At 41.1% G+C, this 19,286-nt stretch overlaps 1 protein-coding gene and 1 long non-coding RNA gene across 4 annotated transcripts; both read right to left on the bottom strand.

Moving 5' to 3' along the window:
• Positions 1-324: 324 nt before the first annotated feature.
• LOC309690068 lies at positions 325-7,830 on the bottom strand. Its single transcript, XR_014271601.1, has 4 exons — positions 7,669-7,830; positions 7,178-7,435; positions 827-922; positions 325-745 (listed from the first exon to the last, which is right to left on the bottom strand). It is a non-coding gene; the product is annotated as an uncharacterized lncRNA (long non-coding RNA).
• Positions 7,831-9,852: 2,022 nt separating this feature from the next.
• On the bottom strand, positions 9,853-13,867 carry LOC309688640 (uncharacterized protein). 3 transcript variants are annotated; one of them, XR_014271134.1, is made up of 6 exons: positions 13,749-13,867; positions 13,120-13,461; positions 12,698-12,982; positions 11,266-12,235; positions 11,162-11,187; positions 9,853-10,542 (listed from the first exon to the last, which is right to left on the bottom strand). XR_014271134.1 is itself a non-coding variant. In XM_082504517.1 (6 exons), the coding sequence occupies exons 1-6, from the start codon at positions 13,801-13,803 to the stop codon at positions 10,459-10,461; spliced, it is 696 nt and encodes a 231-aa protein (XP_082360643.1). In that variant the 5' UTR covers positions 13,804-13,863; the 3' UTR covers positions 9,867-10,458. The 3 variants fall into 3 exon arrangements, 2 of the variants coding, with proteins under 2 accessions (XP_082360643.1, XP_082360642.1); XM_082504517.1 differs by having other exon boundaries at positions 9,867-10,542; positions 11,266-11,361; positions 12,890-12,982; positions 13,749-13,863; XM_082504516.1 differs by having other exon boundaries at positions 9,867-10,542; positions 11,266-11,361; positions 13,749-13,863.
• Between the last annotated feature and the right edge of the window lie 5,419 nt (positions 13,868-19,286).

A 19,286-nucleotide genomic window follows, 5' to 3' on the forward strand; every position in this document is an offset into this window, starting at 1 on the left:
AGTTTTGTTCATTACATTTTGAAATTATGGCAAGTATTGATCATGTTGATGAGATAGCGGTCTCAGAAACTCATGTAGCAAATATGATGCAAATGGCATTATAGGGTTAAGGATGTGACCTATAAAGCAAGATGAGATGATACTGATAATATAACAGCAGTTTTTCTGTTGAGTTGATGTCGATCAGCACAATTTGATAGAAACAGCAGAGATTCGGATGCTTATTATTTTTTGAAACTTAATCCCCTTCTTTATTAAAATGCACCTGCAGAAAATAACCAAATAAAATACAATAAAATAAAATGCATAAGATGTGAGATTAAGACAAATAATCTTGTAATAATGGTTTTGTAATTATCTCTGGTTTAAGTTGTAATTGTTAGTTTCCTCTTCCTGTTTTAAAGTTCTGTTCCTTGTTTGCCTAATCTGTATCTCACTGTTTGTCTTTGTAATTCTATTATTTTCTTTTTTTTTCATCCGGTTAATTTGTGTTTTATTTTGAAGGTTAGTTTTGTGTGTAGCTTGTTGGGTAAAAACCGCACCTTTTGCGTTTTAAACTTCTGAACCTCAGTCCTCTGCTGAATCAACATTTAGTACAAGAAATCTAAAGTAATTTCAGCATAATCACTTGCAGTGATATCAAGTATATCAAACATTAGAAACTCAACATTCAGGTTTTTAAGCTTTTATACTGCATTACTGAGTTATGCACTTACGGCAACTTTATCCATCTGTGTTTTATTCCCTAAAATGAGAGAAGAAAGTCAATTTCAGTTACAAGTGAAAATTCTAAATCTTTAACTTTACATGATTAAATTAAATTTACCTTTAGTTCTTGTCCATGTGTTGACTGTCACAGCAGCTATTGAAAGTGCTGCTAAGCCCACAGAAACAATAATGAACCTCGAAGATACAGAAAAATCTGTAAAAAAGAATGAAAACTTATATTTATTAAAATAATTTGGGTACAGTTTTCAGTTATTTTTAAATTTCTTTACTTTGAAGTAAGGTACCAACTCTATGGACCCATATTTGTCTCAGTCTGAAGGTGAGGAGTAACTACTGGATGTTGCATGCAGTTAGCTAGCTATTAGGTAGTATCTGCTTGTGGATTACTTTGTCAGTTTCTTGAAGCTGTCCAGGCTAAATTTGAGCTGAGGAAGGACCAGACAATGCGTAACACCATCCTCAGACATGATATGCAGCTAGCTCTCCCAGGCCCGCCATTTCTTTGCCTATTGCCAATACAATACACTCACTGCTGGAATGGGGGCACCACCAGTGAGGCCACAGCCTACGGATACAGTTCCACACGTGGTGGCTTGGAGCGAAGGTCCAACTACAGGCCTCCAGAGGGACCTGCCCCCAAGAGAAAGAAGCCTCAATCCTCCTAGCAGTGAGATTGAGAGGAGATGGCCTTGAGTGGCTGTGTGAATGTACGCATATTGTTCTGAAACAACTGCAAATCCTAAGCCTACAGGTCAAATGCTTTGTGTACATTACAAGTCAGGCAGCGGATGCCTTTTACCACAGATACACTGGGATAACAATGCCTCACCTAAAGTGCTGCACGTCAATCAGCTAGCTGTTCACCTTTCTCTGCAAGCATTGCCAAGCATGCTCCTTTATGCCTTTCTCTAAGTGGAAATGATTACACCAGTTCCAGACAGAGCTGCAGGACCTTTCTCTGATTGCAGCGGCCCCTCAGTGACCAGCAAAGCAGTGGTAAACAGAGATAATCAGTCTGTTGGCAGCAAGCCCCTGGCAGCTTCCTCTCTGCAGGGACCTGCTCTCTCAGGTTAGCCTCTGAGTTTTTGCGACCCTCCCTTCACATCTTAGAAGCTGAAGATGGAGTCCTCTGTGTCAAGCCTATTTACTGCATAACAACATTGACCACACTTAGAATACATGTTTATGCGACCAGTTGCTTCCCTGCTTTGTTAATCTAGAGCCCTGTTTAAATAGAGGCTCATTCACTAGATTATGAAGGTTATCTCACTGGCCTAGAGCACCAGATTTTGCTTTCCCACAGGTTATAAAAGCAAACTCCACCAGGAGAATATCAGCCTCAAGGGCCTTTTTAACGGGAGAGATGCTTGTACAACAGCTATTTTGCCTTCGTTGTACACCTTTGTTCAGTTCTATCGTCTGGACATGACATATATATTGTACATATATTGTACTTGGTTTTTGTTACTTTTGTGCCACCTTGAAAAAACATTAAAGACAAAAAATAAATAAATAATAAAATAATGATCTAAATAAGCAATGTGTTTGATGATTTTAGTAGTAAACAGTTTATCATGATGTTACCTGTTTCCTCAACTGCCAAGATCTGATGCTTGAAGGTGAACTGCTGCATTTTTCCTGTGTCAGTATCCGTTACTTCACACACTATGTTATATCTTGATGGGTAAATATTGTGAGACTCCAGAAAGGACAGAGTGGTGGAGCAGTCAGTTTGTGCAATCCATGTTTGTTTGTTGTCTTTGTCCACATATTGACCCTTAATCTGCCACTTCACTGTGTGATGACACTCGTCAGATGTCGACACAGAGCAGGTTAAAATGACCTGATCCGTGTCCTCATGTTCAGTTACTGTCAAACATAATTTGTGACAAAAACGGCACAAATTAGTCATGTTATTTTGATAACTTGTACTGTTGTGAAATCTGTTTATGTTGTCCTAGTAAGGCTACTATGGGGGCAGCCACTAGAGGTCGCTAGAATACGGGTGTGTATATGTGTTTTCCAGAAATTGATGTAGCCACGTACACTGCTGCTACAATTCAATAAAAAGCGGTTCGTGCTTGAGAACCCTGCGTCTTATTGCCTCCGATCATGACATGGTGTCAGAATTGAGAACTTCACGCCGAGTTACACGAAGAAATGGCTAAATTTGGACCCCCGGAGCCGTTCGACTTTACACAGCCGGCAGAGTGGCCGATATGGCGCCTGAGATTCTCCCGTTTTCGAGTGGCGTCCAAGCTAGGGATGGAGAGCGGCGAAGTGCAGGTGACTCGCTTCTTTACTCCATGGGGAGAGATGCTGAACCAATATATGGCTCATTTGTGTTTCCTGCTGCTACGGTGGCCAGGCCAAGTCCACAGTTTGAGTATGATCTGGTTATACAAAAGTTCGATGAGCACTTTGTCCTAAAGAGAAACGTTATTCACAAACGGAGCCAGAGGGCCAGGGAGACGGTCGAGGCTTTCGTGCGGAGCCTGTACGAGCTCGCGCAGCACTGCGAGTTCGGCGACAGTAAAGATGAGCAGATCCGGGATCGTATCGTCATTGGATTAATTGACAAAGATGTTTCACAAATCTCCAGCTCGAGGCAGACTTAACTCTGGATAGAGCCATTCAACTAGCACGCCAGAGTGAACAAGTCAAACAGCAAAGTGCAGACCGAGTGGAAAGCACGGTGAATGAGGTGAAACAGAGGCATTATAACAGCATGAGAAGGAGTTACTACCAACCTCATTAGGTACGTGAGCAACAACATGGTGAGAGTAAACCAAAATGCCAAAGATGCAACAGGGTGCATGACAAAAGAGAAAACTGCCCAGCCCACAATAAAAGATGCAGAAAGTGCAATAAGTTGGGACACTTTGAAGTTGTATGCAAAACCAAAATGCTAAAAGAGGTCAGGGCTGAGTCTGTAGAGGACTCAGATGAGGATTCATTCTTCATAGGGGAGCTTTTCCTGGGAGCAGTAACTGAGCCAAAAACAACAGTCATCGAGGAGTCAGGCTCAGATGCCGACTGGGACATTGAGCTACTGGTGAATGGCAGTCCAGTTGATTTAAAAATTGATACAGGTGCAGACACCACTGTTATGACAGAAATTACCCTTAATAAGCTAAAGCAGAGACCCAAACTTATCCAGTGTAAGCCAACTGTGTACAGCCCTGGTGAAAAGTCAAGTGCATGGGTAAATTCCTTGCTACTACAGAGTACAAAGGCCAAAAGTACCAGTACTGGATTACAGTTATAAAAGGGCAATACGCAAGTAACCTACTGGGGAAGACAGTGGCAAAGCGCATGGGACTAGTCGCTAGAGTTAACAAAATCAGTAGTGACTTAACAGAGGATGTGTTCGGAGAAATTGACCTGCTGAACTGTGAACCTGTAAAAATCGAGCTGACCGAAGATGCAGTGCCGTACAGTGTAACCACCCCACGCCGGGTGCCTTTTCCTCTCCTCCCAAAAGTGGAAAAGGAAATAAAGCGCATGCTCAAACTTGGCATCATTGAGGAAGTCACCGAGCCAACAGACTGGTATGCACCAATGGTGCCTGCTCCAAAGCGCAACAAGGATGAGGTCAGGGTGTGTGTGGACTTAAAACGTTTGAATAAGGGAGTAAAGCGTGAACGGTACATCTTGCCCACATTGGATGACATAACTCCCAAGTTAGCAGGGGCTAAAGTTTTCTCCACTTTGGACGTCTCCAGTGGGTTCTGGCAAATACCACTGGATCCCAGCTGTCAAAAACTAACCACGTTCATAACTCCCATGGGCAGGCCCTTGGTGCCTTTGATCAACTCTTTGATAAAACGCCACTGAGATGTCAGAGACTGCTGATGCAACTGATGTGATTCAATGTCACTGCTGAGCATGTTCCCGGTAAACAGTCAGTGGTGGCGGACGCACTCTCCAGACAGCCACTGCACGGATGCTACCCGTCCGAGACAGACAGCCAGGTCAAGGCATATGTGAGCAATGTAGTGACAAGCAAACCTATCAAGTCACATAAGTTGGAGGAAATTCGTAGAGCTACACAGAGGGACCCAGAGCTTCAAAAAGCAATCATCTTCATCAGACAAGGGTGGACAAGAATGGCAAAGAGCTCACCACTGCAAGGCTTTTATGCAGCCAGAAGCCACCTTTCAGAATCAGATGGTCTAGTGCTCTACCACGATTGCATTGTAATTCCCACAGCACTCAGACCCAGTGTCCTTGAGCAATTACATGAAGGCCACCAAGGACTAACTAAATGTAGAGAGCGCGCAAGATCAACAGTGTGGTGGCCCAACATTGGACTTCAAATGACACATAAGGTGAGGTCATGCAACTTTTGCAGAGAGCACAAGCCTACACAGCGACGGGAACCTCTCGTGACTACTCCTCTGCCCAATGGCCCCTGGCAAAAGATTGCAGCTGATCTTTGCGAGCTTGAGAGTAAGAACTTTCTTGTCGTTGTTGACTATTTTTCAAGAGACGTTGAGATTGCTTCCCTCACTACAACAACCAGCAGACAGGTCATTAACAAGCTTAAACACATGTTCGTTAGATGGGGCATCCAGTTAGAACTGGTCAGTGATAATGGGATGCAGTTCACATCATCAGAGTTCCAAGATTTCAAACTGAGTTATGGCTTCACCCACACTACGTCGAGCCGTCATTACCCCCAGTCAAATGGAGCTGCTGAAAGAGCTGTCCAAACGGCCAAGTACATTCTCAAACAGCCTGACCCCTGCTTAGCCTTAATGAGTTACCGCTCTACACCAATTGCAGCAACCGGTGCAAGCCCAGCTCAACTTATGACAGGACGTCAAATCCGCACCACCGTTCCAGTACTTGAAAAGACATTGCTGCCCAGTCCAGTCAATAGGGACACGGTGTGCCAAAGAGATGCTGCAGCTAAGGACTCTTACAGATTCTTCTACAACCGCAGACATTCAGCTCGTCCACTTCCTGAGCTTCTCCCAGGCCAGGATGTTGTAGTGAAGCTTGACGGGGAAAAGGGGTGGACGACTCCAGCCAAGGTCATCAGGAAGTCTAAGGAGCCGAGATCCTACTTGGTGGAGATGGCGAATGGAAATGTGACTCGCCGCAACAGACAACACCTTCAGCCTGTCCCAGGCACCGCTGATCCTGAGGAGCAGCAGCAGAGCACTGTTCCAGCTACTCCGACTACTCCAAATAAAGGGCCGGCTGCTTCCCAAGAACCACCAGTAAGGCAGGCATTGCCAATCCCTGTCCTGGGGTCTCCTCTCTGCCCTACCACACCTGTGAGAGTGACTTCCAGGGGGCGGGAGATTAAAGTACCTCTCAGATTCAGAGACTGAGGACTATCTCCTTTCTATGTTCTAAGGGCAGAATAATCCCTTATCAGGACTGAGGGTAGTCTACCCCCGTGGTGTCCTGCTTTCTGACAACACTGTTTTATGTTTAAAGTACTTTTGTTAAAGGGGGAGATGTTGTGAAATCTGTTTATCTTGTCCTAGTAAGGCTAGCCACTAGAGGTCGCTAGAATACGGGTGTGTATATGTGTTTTCCAGAAATTGATGTAGCCACGTACACTGCTGCTACAATTCAATAAAAAGCGGTTCGTGCTTGAGAACCCTGCGTCTTATTGCCTCCGATCATGACATGTACTCTACATGTCTAAAGGCTAATTTACACTATGGAGACCTACTCTCATTAACTGACACAGATTTAACAGTGTCTGTGAAGCTGGATTTAAGAAAAACATGTTTAAATTTTAAGTGTTTAGAACATTTTAGTTTAGTTTAGCACCATTTTGTGCCAGTGCAATAAATGTAATAAACCTAGTTACGTTTGGACTGTGATGCTGCATATAATATTGTACCTGTTTGGGTGTGCTTGGGAAAATAAACACAATCTTATTGCATAAAATAGTCCTGATTGCGTTTTGTGACGTAAACTGATTGTGGCGGTTAGTCAAAGTTTCTGATTTTAGCTTGTCAGTCCGGTTAAACACCTGTCACCTGACTCAAACAGGCTCTTCTACACACTGAACCCTGAACATTACAGCTAACAGGTGGATTTTCCATTTCACTGCAGCTAGCCAAACAACAAAAAAGCACTTACTGCTAAAGAGACTAATTGAGTGGATGTGTTGCTGCCAGGTCAGTACAACAGTGATCACCTTAGACTGCTTTTCAATTTTAGTGTCCTTGTTTTACACCGAGTTACTGGTCCTGTTACTAGTTAGCTAACAAAAATGAATTTGGAGCAACCAACCAGGTGACATCAGCTTCTGTACTGGCACAAGATGTCGCTGAACATGTTCTAAAAGCTTTACCCAACTAAAACACGTATTTCTTAAATCCAGTTTCACAAACGGTGTTAAATCTGTCTAATATAATAAATCTGTTTAATATTCTAAAAATAGTTTAAGTTGAAAAAATATTTTGATGTAAATACTCACCAGTAATGACAGAGAGAACAACCAGTGACTCACGTTCCCGAGCATCCTCAACTTGTGCTTCTTCTGATTTGTATTGTATACAGTAATAAAGACCAACATCCTCAACTGTGACGTTCTTTAGAACCAGAGAGCAGTTCGCTGTAACACTCAGTCTGTCTGATTTAGTTTCGCCAACCCGTCCAAGTCTGATCAGCTCTACTGTTGTTTTGTTTGTTGAACCAAAGACCCAAGTGGTGCCATCACAGTTATTCTGCTGATCTATCACATTTAGACAAGGCAGAGTGACGTCATCTCCAACTTTTATAAACATTGAGGTATCATTTTCTGATACTATTGTAAAAATTGAAGAGAGAAATCAAAAATAGATTAGAATATAGCACTTTTCAGAGTGAAGATCATTTTAGGTAAAGGTTTATGATAAAATTTTGATATTGTAATAATATAGATAATATTTAGTTTGACTGCTATTTAAATGTTTCCTGTATTCTTACCTGCAATCTGAATCATCAGCATCAGACATAAAAACATTTGAATCCATCTGAAATCATCCATCGTGCTTCTCTGTCTCACTTCTTTCTTATTCTCGATCTCAACTGTCACCGTCTCTGAACTGATGCATCTTTAAGACTGTTTGTACTTCCTGTCATTACTGACACTTCCTGACCACAGCCCTTAGCAATATTATTTTATATTTTCTTTTGATGTCATGTTTTATAGATGGACTATATCATCTTTTTACATCTCTGAAATTCACGAAGGTGTTTTTTATAAAGTGAAATTATTATAAAGATAAATTATATTAACATTTACCAGATACTCATTGTGTACATTGCCAGAGTGTATTTGTGACCATGACATAATTGACACTCTGCAGAGAAGACTGAACAAGATGAATGTGTGAAGATTGTAAGTTAAGATAAATATTTGTGATAATGCGGTCCCTCTTTCTGTTTATTTTAGAAAGCACAAAGAACACAGAGCTGAAGATGTCATGGGCCTGGGTCTGGGGGCCCAGTGCTCATGTGTTATTTTTGGGTGTATTGAATATTATGACTTCTATTTGTCTTTCTGGATCATTTATGGTTGTTTGTTGGCGTAATATGCTCCTGGTCCCTTGTTTCCCTTTGTACACATTTGTGTGTGTGACAGCAGTGGCGTACGTGTTACACTAAGAACACAGTTAGTTCTCCAGCACATATGATCGTGTTTTTCAGTGACTCTCCTGTCTGAATGGTGAAGGTGTTTTTGTCGGCCGGTGGATGGGAATGTACTCACTGTTGCATCTCTTGTTTCCAGGAGAATTGCAGAAACATGTGGAGGGATCAGAACACTAATGTACATATCACCGAGGAGGAGAAACACCACGGACCTTAGAGGAAAATCACCGCACAGGAATTGGGCAGGGGTGCGTGAAGAACACACACACTGTGGATTGTTGCCACTGCTTTTTGGTCTTTTTTCATTGTAAATAAATCCACTGTCTTTATTCAGAAGTCCTGCATTTAGGTCCTCTTTTAACCAAGGTAAAACCAAGATAAATTATTTTAGTGGTCTGAGACTCGTGTATTTATTGTTAATCTGAGGTACTTCATTTCAGAGAAGGGAAGAGGAAGCGATTTGGTGTGAATGTGGTTACAACAGCAGCAAAGCTCTAGAGGTGTGAGACCATAAAAAAAAGGTTAGCACTGATCATATCAGTAAATTATCTCTACCAATCTTCAAACAGAATGAAACTGTGCCCTGTGGGGTAGGTTGGGAAAGGCAAACCTACACCCCACATTGGCCCCAGGTCAGTGGACTAAAACAGGCCCCCAGTAGTTTTTCCCCTTGGTGCTCCAAAAGCTGCCTAATCCACAAAATTCCCTCCCCCCCCACACTGAAGGTTAGGCCATGCAGGCCCCACATCTCTTTAACCTTTGTGGCCCTGTGACAGTTTTCTGTGGTAAACCTGGAGTGGGTTTGCTCATAATGTACCCATATAAGGGAAATTCATGAAGAAATTTGCAATAAGTGGAAATTACCATAAAGAGAAATGATAAGGTACAGCTGCCGTATTTCCCTGAAGGAGAGAGCACTTCACTTAGAGATGGAGAAAGATGTAAGAAAGACTGGAAAGGAGAGAAAGAACAATGGTTATATTTAAATGTAAAGTGAGTTAAACTAACTTTTATTTAAAGGTTGTGTGAAAACAATCAGCAGTTTAGTGCAGGATAAATAGCCTATACAAAGAAGATTACTGGAGTTGTGAGTCATTCTTTTACCTCACACTGAGCCTCTACAACTAGTACTAGATTTTCCCAATGTGCCAAATCCCACTTTAACCAAATGGCTGTCCTCATTTTTCCCTTTAACTGTATTCCCGTTTCTATTATTATTTTATTATAGCTGGTAGAAATGTAAGCAAACTACTTTTCAGCTACTGTTTACTGAGTACATTTAAAATGCTGCACCTTTTCCATTTAACTTGATTAAAAGAAGTTGAGTCAGTACTTCAACATTTTCCAGGATGTTCTATAACACATGTATCTGCACTTTGATTTAAGTAAGGAATGTCTGTACTTCAGCCACCTCCAGCTGCTAGTCTCTCTGTCAGCCTCTCTCACCACACAACTTCCTGTTCTCTCACCTCAAGTCTCAGCTTGTTTCATTTCAGTAATTTACAGAACCATGAAGTATTGTGTCACAAATATATTAGGAGAGCATAAAAAGATCCACGTGCACAGAAACAGTCTTTATGTGGTTTATTAACGAATGTAAAAGAGAAACTGTGGTCAAGTAGGTCAAATGGGTAGATAGGTTTAGAGTGGAGCTAGAGAATAGGTATACATAGAAGAGAGTTAATTGTGAAACTTGTTTATTGGCTACCTATTTCTCGGTTTGTACATCCTCGACTCCTCTTCTTCTAAGTCTATTCAATCAAAGATGTGAGTGAAGGTCTGAACAGGATGTAATAAAACTCATACAAGTTCAAGACCTGAATATCCATAATATAAATCCATAATCAGAATATTGAAACACAAAACAACTATGTATATGATCTTGATACATGCTCAATCAGATCATAGCGGTTTGAGGGGAACATGTTTCGTCAAATATCTGAGTGACTGAAGAAGAGTAAAGAAGGATGAATGATGACACATTTCACCCACTGAAAGCAAAACACGCAGATGAGCTGAATCAACTTAATGGGAACGACTTACATTGAATAAACTTCTCTATTTTATACTATTTAATCTATAAAACTGGATGAGATGATACTGGTAATATAAAAGCCAAGTTGATCAGTTGAATCTGACTGAAGCAGCAGAAACCCCGATGTTTTCATAGTTAATTGTAACATCATCTTCATCTTGATCATAATGTATCTGTGGGACACAAACAAACAAAATAAAACATTTCGTAATGCGAGTTAAGACAAGTGCATTTTAATAGCTTCTGTATTGTCTCTGGTTTTTTATTTGTCTGTCTGCATGTCTTATTTTCAGTTGGCTTTTCATCAGGTTACTTCTTGTTTTATTTTGAAGGTTAGTTTGTCATGTCTCATTTGTGTCTGTGTTTTTGAGTTTTTGTTACCGCTGTGCAGCCGTGTTTGTTTAGTTGTCATATCTATTTTAACTTCTTTTGCTCTGCCACCTGCCGGTCTGCTTTAAGTTTGTCAGCTGCTGGGTCCAGCTTAACTATTCTACCACAGCTGTGAGATAAATATAGCTTTAGTAAAAATTTATAAGGAGAAGAGAGCATCAATAACTTTCCCAAAATGAACTCTCACATGCAGATTCACTGGCGTTCTAACCAACAACCCTCTAGTTTTAAATATAAGGAAACACAACTTGTGAATCCTCTGCTGTACCACATTTAACTCAAGAAATTTATAATAATCTCATGAACATCATGAACTACAGCTATTAGTAAATAACAAATGTCATAAAACAACCTTTAGGACTTTTGACTTTTATGTTGGATTACTATGTTTTTTTTACTTACTGTTTTATCCATCTTGGTCGTGTTCCCTAAAATGAGAAAAGGAAGTCAATTTCAGTCTAAAATAAAATTTCTAAATCATTCAAAGTTCTCATTATTAAATTTGCCTTTAGTTCTTGTCCATATGTTGACTGACACAGCAGTTATTAAAGTTGCTGCTAACCCCACAGAGACAATAACGGACCTCAAAGATACAGAAGAATCTGAAAAAAAGAATAAAAATGTCAACTTATTAAATATTAACCCCGATTCTTTTGTCCCCATGATAGAACAGAGAAAAACTGACTCATAGTGTGTTAAAACATTTATATTTCTTTTTATTCAATCATCTTCTGAAAGAGGGAGACCTCTGCACAGCCCAAACGCCAGTTGCAGGATCTCTAACAGTTTTAGCTCCACATATGTCTTATATGGTGTTATTTCTGTACTTTGCACATCACACAGTTTCAAACATTGCTTATATGGCAAAATTCCTCTTTTCTGTGTCTTATCTATTAATATGCCTGTGCACTAAAACTTCCTGTTTTTCAGTTTGGCTGAGCACTTAGTTTGTGAGTCAAAAGTGGCCTTGCTCTACAAGCCTTCATTATTAAAGTACATAAAACAATCTAATGAGCAGATACACATTAAAAATATCTCTCTATTTCTTAACATTAAATAATTTGTTTAAAGTTTTCTGTTCCTTTTAAATTCGGTCTTTTTAAAGATCCAAATGTTTACCTAACCCCTTGAAAGTATTTTAAAATATTCAGATGCTATTGTTTTTGTTGATAAATGCCAAGCACTTAAAAACATCGAAAGTTTGTGATTGCATAAGTTTTTGCACCTCATGAAATATTTTTTTTCAGTTTTTCTCCTCATGTAGTGCTTGTTTAGGTTCTTCATTTATCAAGTCTGGCACATTTTAATCTAAATTATTAAGTGTCAGAAAAATAATGAATAAAAGAAGGATTACTGATGATGATAAAAGAATATATTTATGGGTGACTACCTTGTGAATTATTATTGTTGTGGTTGTTTCTGAATTTGTGTTGCTTTCAGTTTTTCTGGATGGTGTCTTTGTTGATTTTGTGTCACCTGAATAAATGTATAATATAATTTAAAAAAAGACACAACTAAACGTTTTTGTGTTATAAATATAAGAAAAAAAACATTGTGGTAAAAAGAAACTTAAAATCAGTCAAATATATGTTTATGTGATTTTAATCACATTAACCTCCTAGGACCTGGCATCCACATATGTGGACACCACATTTTGGGTTATTTAGACCAAAATACTCAATTTTGCTCTACAAGGGCCTGATATCCACTTACGAGGACATTATACCGTTACTGTTATATCAAAATTTTAAACAAATCCTCATATGCGACTCTCATTTTCCTAGAAACAAAAATTAGGTAAAAAAAAAAAAAATCTGGTAATTCTTTGTTTTTACATTCATCAGGTCCCAATATGCCCAAATATCAAAGAGAAATTAAAAATGCATGCCGTGAATGAGTTCGGGTCTTAGGAGGTTAAACAGTTGATCATAAACTCACCTGTTTCTTCACCTGTGAGCTGAGAAGTGAAGGTAAACAGCTGCACTTTTCCTGTTTTAGTGTCAGTCACTTCACATGCCAGTATGTTATATCTTGATGAGTAAAGAAAGTTTGACTCTGGAATGGACACCGTGGTGGAGCAAACAGTGTGTGAAGTCACTGTTTGGTTGTTATTTTTGTCTACATCTTTACCTTTAATTTGCCACATCACTGTCTGATGACACTCTCCATGTGTCAGCACAGAGCAGTTTAGCGTCCCCTTATCAATGTCCTTATGTTCAGTCACTGGTGAATATAATGAGAGAAAAATGGGAAAAAAAAAGAACTATAAGGAGAGAAAAACAGAGTAAATCAGAAAAAATTATCCTAATCAATGCTATTAAGACAGTTTGAGCTGAAAACATTTTGATGTAAATACTCACAGGTAATAACAGCGACATGAACAAAAGACTGATGAACCAGAGTGTGTTGAGATGGTGTTTCTTTGACTTTGTATTGTTGACAGGAATAAAGACCAACATCCTCGACTGTGAGCTTCTTTATAAGCAGAGAACAGTTCACTGTAACACTCAGTCTGTCTGATTGAGTTTTGGCTTCTTCACCAATCTGTCCAAGTGTGATCAGCTCTACTGTTCTTGGTTTGTTTGTTGAAGTAAAGATCCACGTAGTCCCATCACAGTTATTCTGCTCATTTATCACATTTAGACAAAGTAGAGTGACGTCATCTCCAACTTTCATAAAAATCGATGTTTCATTTACAGATACTGTTGAGAAGATTGAAGAGAAATATAAAAAATAAATTAGAATACAGAAGTTTTTACAGTCAGACTGAAGATCATTTCAGACACAAGTTTATAAATATGTCCCATGCTCCTCTAAAACAACAGAGCATGCTCAGCTCTCTTATTTGCTGTAAAGGTTATTCATTGTAATAATCGCTAACCTGTAAAGGTTAATGATTATTCTAGTGATCAAACCTTATTAGTAAGGTTTGATCACTAGAGTCAAAACTTAGTTTTACTTCTGTTTAAAATGTTTCCTGTATTCTTACCTGCAATCTGAATCATCAGACATAAAAACATTTGAATCCATCTGAATTCATCCATCGTGCTTCTCTGTCTCACTTCTTTCTTGTTCTCGATCTCGACTGTCACACCCTCTGAACTGTTGACTCTTTAAACTTGTTTCCTTGGAATAGTGAAGTGTCACTAATTCATCATAACTTGTGCAATTTCTGTTATTTTTGTTCTTTTTTTTCTTTATTTAGATTGAACAACAAAAAGAAGAAAAGGAAATTATGAACAAACAATGACTTATATGTTCAGTATAAGAGGGAAAATATGACAGTATAAAACCTGTTTAATAGTTTGAACAATCTGTTGTGTTCTTTTACAGCCGTGTGAGGAGAGCAGGAGGGACGGCCCAGATATACTCAGACTGTCTTTAAGTATGTTATTGATAAATGTAAAACTGACAAAGAAGCACTTACAAACAACAACCTGTTAAAAAGTAGAACTGGACATATACAGTGGGGCAAAAAAGTATTTAGTCAGCCACCGATTGTGCAAGTTCCCCACCTAAAATGATGACAGAGGTCAGTAATTTGCACCAGAGGTACACTTCAACTGTGAGAGACAGAATGTGAAAAAAAAAAATCCATGAATCCACATGGTAGGATTTGTAAAGAATTTATTCGTAAATCAGGGTGGAAAATAAGTATTTGGTCAATAACAAAAATACAACTCAATACTTTGTAACATAACCTTTGTTGGCAATAACAGAGGTCAAACGTTTACTATAGGTCTTTACCAGGTTTGCACACACAGTAGCTGGTATTTTGGCCCATTCCTCCATGCAGATCTTCTCGAGAGCAGTGATGTTTTGGGGCTGTCGCCGAGCAACACGGACTTTCAACTCCCGCCACAGATTTTCTATGAGGTTGAGGTCTGGAGACTGGCTAGGCCACTCCAGGACTTTCAAATGCTTCTTACGGAGCCACTCCTTTGTTGCCCGGGCGGTGTGTTTTGGATCATTGTCATGTTGGAAGACCCAGCCTCGTTTCATCTTCAAAGTTCTCACTGATGGAAGGAGGTTTTGGCTCAAAATCTCACGATACATGGCCCCATTCATTCTGTCCTTAACACGGATCAGTCATCCTGTCCCCTTGGCAGAAAAACAGCCCCATAGCATGATGTTTCCACCCCCATGCTTCACAGTAGGTATGGTGTTCTTGGGATGCAACTCAGTATTCTTCTTCCTCCAAACACGACAAGTTGAGTTTATACCAAAAAGTTCTACTTTGGTTTCATCTGACCACATGACATTCTCCCAATCCTCTGCTGTATCATCCATGTGCTCTCTGGCAAACTTCAGACGGGCCTGGACATGCACTGGCTTCAGCAGCGGAACACGTCTGGCACTGCGGGATTTGATTCCCTGCCGTTGTAGTGTGTTACTGATGGTGACCTTTGTTACTTTGGTCCCAGCTCTCTGCAGGTCATTCACCAGGTCCCCCCGTGTGGTTCTGGGATCTTTGCTCACCGTTCTCATGATCATTTTGACCCCACGGGATGAGATCTTGCGTGGAGCCCCAGATCGAGGGAGATTATCAGTGGTCTTGTATGTCTTCCATTTTCTGATGATTGCTCCCACAGTTGATTTTTTCACACCAAGCTGCTTGCCTATTGTAGATTCACTCTTCCCAGTCTGGTGCAGGTCTACAATACTTTTCCTGGTGTCCTTCGAAAGCTCTTTGGTCTTGGCCATGGCGGAGTTTGGAGTCTGACTGTTTGAGGCTGTGGACAGGTGTCTTTTATACAGATGATGAGTTCAAACAGGTGCCATTCATACAGGTAACGAGTGGGGGACAGAAAAGCTTCTTACAGAAGACGTTACAGGTCTGTGAGAGCCAGAGATTTTCCTTGTTTGAGGTGACCAAATACTTATTTTCCACCCTAATTTACGAATAAATTCTTTACAAATCCTACCTTGTGAATTCATGGATTTTTTTTTCACATTCTGTCTCTCACAGTTGAAGTGTACCTCTGGTGCAAATTACTGACCTCTGTCATCATTTTAAGTGGGGGAACTTGCACAATCAGTAGCTGACTAAATACTTTTTTGCCCCACTGTATAGAGCAAATGACACTAGTGGGAGGAGCTGTGTAGCGGATGGCGCAAAACTTCAGGATCCACCTACACAGAGTAGGCAAGAGCATTGTGACTCATCAGTAACATGTGACACTGTCATGTAGCAATAACATCTCTTCATACAGTGAACGCTTTATGGTATCAAAGTCTCCTAAACAGTGCTTGACCTCTGAACTGAGGTTTTACAACTCATGGTCTGTCCCACTGTTATCCAGATGCATCATCTAACATCTGTATGTTTTGTGAGTCTCATGCGTTCATATTTAGAAAACATATAAAAGAAGAAGTGGTTTGATTTCTGGGTGCAGTGTGTGATTTCACCATGTCCTCATCTGTAGGGTTTAAACTCAGTCCATGAATAACAGGAAGAGTCCTTTTACATCTGGAAGAAAACAGTCTCTATCGAGGAAGTCAAGTTTTTGTTAACACCCACCTAGAGATGATTTGTTTAGATAGTTTAATGCCATTACTTAATATTAGCTATACATGATCATTATCTAGAGTTATTATCCTTGTTAATCTTTAGAAATGTCTTTATGATGAGGCCAAGTTGAGGTATTTTCATCAGAATGTGGCAGCAAAAGCATCAGAGCTCTGGTGGTGTGACTCTATAATAACATGCAGACAATATCAAAAGCATAAATGGTTAACACTCTAAGTTATCTCTGACAGATGTAAGACTAAGCTATACACCATGTTTGATAAATGTGCACATTTTATTGCCTTTATTTAATTATATTTTTGTATTGATTTAGCTTTTTAGAATACTACTACTAATATACTACTGTGTAAATTAGTTAACATCACCGTTTCTCTTGTGTTTGGGAGGCTTGTTCTGCCACTCAGATGTTTCTTTTTTCTAATGCTGTGTAAGATGCAGTTGAATTATATTTTTTCTTCATTAATGCCTCTGTTGGAGCTATGTGCCCTTTAGTAAATGCATTTTTTATATCACTAAATGATCAAGCCAGTTGCATATGTAGTTGGTGTGGTGATTCAGAAAGTGTCACAATCTTTAGATTGTAAAGAAATGTGTGGAAAATCATGACGTGTTTTGACCTGTGACGTAAGGTTTCGACACTCAATGTCTGTTCCACTATTTTATAATGTATATGCTCTATCATTTGCACTCTCTCACAATGAGTCACATACATTTATATTTAGAAAACACATAAAAGAAGAAGTGGTTTTAACACTGTGGGATCTCACCGAGTCCTGACTGATTTGAGGCTTCCACTTTGGTGGCCTCAGAATCTCGTCTCTGCTTTTTGCAGATGATGAAGTGTGAAGTGGCCAGAATGAGATTTAGCAACTCTAAGTCCGAGACCGTGCTTCTCCACTGGACAAGGGTGGAGTGCCCACTCCAGGTCAGGGACAAGTTGCTGCCAAGTGGAGGAATTTAAGTACCTTGAGGTCTTGAGGACAGTGAGCAGAAGACTGACAGACAGATCTACAGTTGTTAGTAAACAACAGATATCAGAAACACAATCTTTTGATACCTGATGTTATTTTATAAAACCGTTTTGTTCCCTTAAATAAAAAAATAATAATGTCAGTTTCAAATGAAAACTTAACATAGACATATGAAGCATTTTTAACATAATAATATCTTTAAAATATAGCTGCATCTGTGTCTTTAGAGACATAACTAAAACAAAAATTGGATTGAGTTGTTGTTGTTTTTTTGATGCATTTCTAAATTTTCACTCCAATTTCCCAGCCTGACTGAGCATTTGTGCTGCTAAAGCTCTGACAGCTCAAATGCTCATTCTGGTCCCACGAACGCCAAGAAAAGCCTTAGATGTTCATATTCATGCTGCTGTATTTCAGAGCTATTTTGGAGGCACAAAGCAAACCTACACTATATTACAAATGTGGTTTAAATGTTTTGGCTAATCAATGTAATGAAGTAAGACCTTAGTAGCACAAAATACGTCCATAAAGAAAGCAAATGGATTACAGAACAGAGACAGATCTTTATTTTATTGCTATTTTAGCTACAGAGAACTGAATGGTTTTTTGGATACATGTAGATATTGTAGCGGGTCGGGGCTGTTCGGGGTTCTGTTTGTACAGTGATGTTTTGTTTGTGTTGCCATGGTGACAGGTGACGCCCTCTTGCTGCGAAGGTGTGTCCTTCCGGGGGTCAGAGGGCGCCCTGTGTTGTTGTTGTTTTTCGCTGTGCTGTGGCCGCGCTGAGCATTAGCTAGCGGCAGTGTTTTCTGGAATTGTTAATAAATGGCTGTGCTCCCTGGCTAGCTCACGGAAGCAAGACCGAACGACACCTCCGTCTCCTCCTTTTCTGAGCTCGCCACATTGGTGTCAGAATTGGGATAGCTCACCCTCGCCATAATGGAGAGAGACATTCAGAGGCTGGAGCAAGCTGTCGAGGAGAACATTCCCCGCCTGGGAAACTGGCGATTGAAGAGAGAGTATGTGAGCGGCCATGTAAGTCCCCCGACATGTCCCGATGGCGCGAGCGCACTGCGGCGGCGGCCCATCGCGACAGATGCTAGGGCAATGCTTCATGGGCTACCTCTGTCGACCCGCACGCCGAGCCCCCAGCCATGAGCAGTTATGCCTACCACGCCAGTTAAGGTACCGAAATACAACGGGCTAACCCCGCTAGAGCCCTACCTCTCACAAGTGCGGCTGGCCACCAGACATAGTGGCTGGAGCGAAGAGGAGACTGCTACACACCTAGCGCTAGCATTAGAGGGAGATGCACTGCAGATACTCCTCGACCTAGCCCCGGCAGAGCAGCATGAGCTCCAGGCCCTCACCGCAACACTCGAGAGGCGATTCGGGCAGCGGCACTCCACTGATCAGAGCAGAGAGCAGCTGACCAACCAGAGCCGTCGACCGGGGGAGGCCTGGGCACCTTTGCAGCAGACGTGTTGCTGTATGCTCGTCGTGGCTACCCGGAGTTTCCAGCAGCAACCTGTGAGGAGCTTAGCTTGCATGCTTTTCTGCGAGGACTTTTCCCAGAGCGACTACACCAACACGTCCGCCTGGCCATGCCTCAGACCCTCCGTGAGGCGCTCCTTGAGGCTGAAAGGGCCGAGCCAGTGCTCACCTCGCGACCTAACCAGCAGGTGCCCCCCCCCCCCCCCCCAAACTACCCCCAAATCAGAGCCGCAGACTGCGACGGGGAGGGGGAGGTCGCCGAGATTTCCCAGCTGCAACCCTCGGTGCCCCGGAGGCGTCCTCGTCGACCGACCGCTGCTACCGGTGCGATGAGCCTGGCCACGTGGCGCGTCACTGCCCAGCACCAGCCCCGAAGACCAGAACTACGCAGCCTCAGGGAAACGAGGAGGGAGCGGTGTAGCGAGGGGACCACCACTCCAGCTTCCTGCCCCCCTCCAAGGACGATGCACAGTGGTGGGCCAAGTTGGGCACCTCAAAGGACTCTACCTGAGCTGCTGTGTTGAGGACCAGC

This window comes from Aulonocara stuartgranti, assembly GCF_965226115.1.
Source record: "Aulonocara stuartgranti genome assembly, chromosome: 15".
Lineage (NCBI taxonomy): Eukaryota > Metazoa > Chordata > Actinopteri > Cichliformes > Cichlidae > Aulonocara > Aulonocara stuartgranti.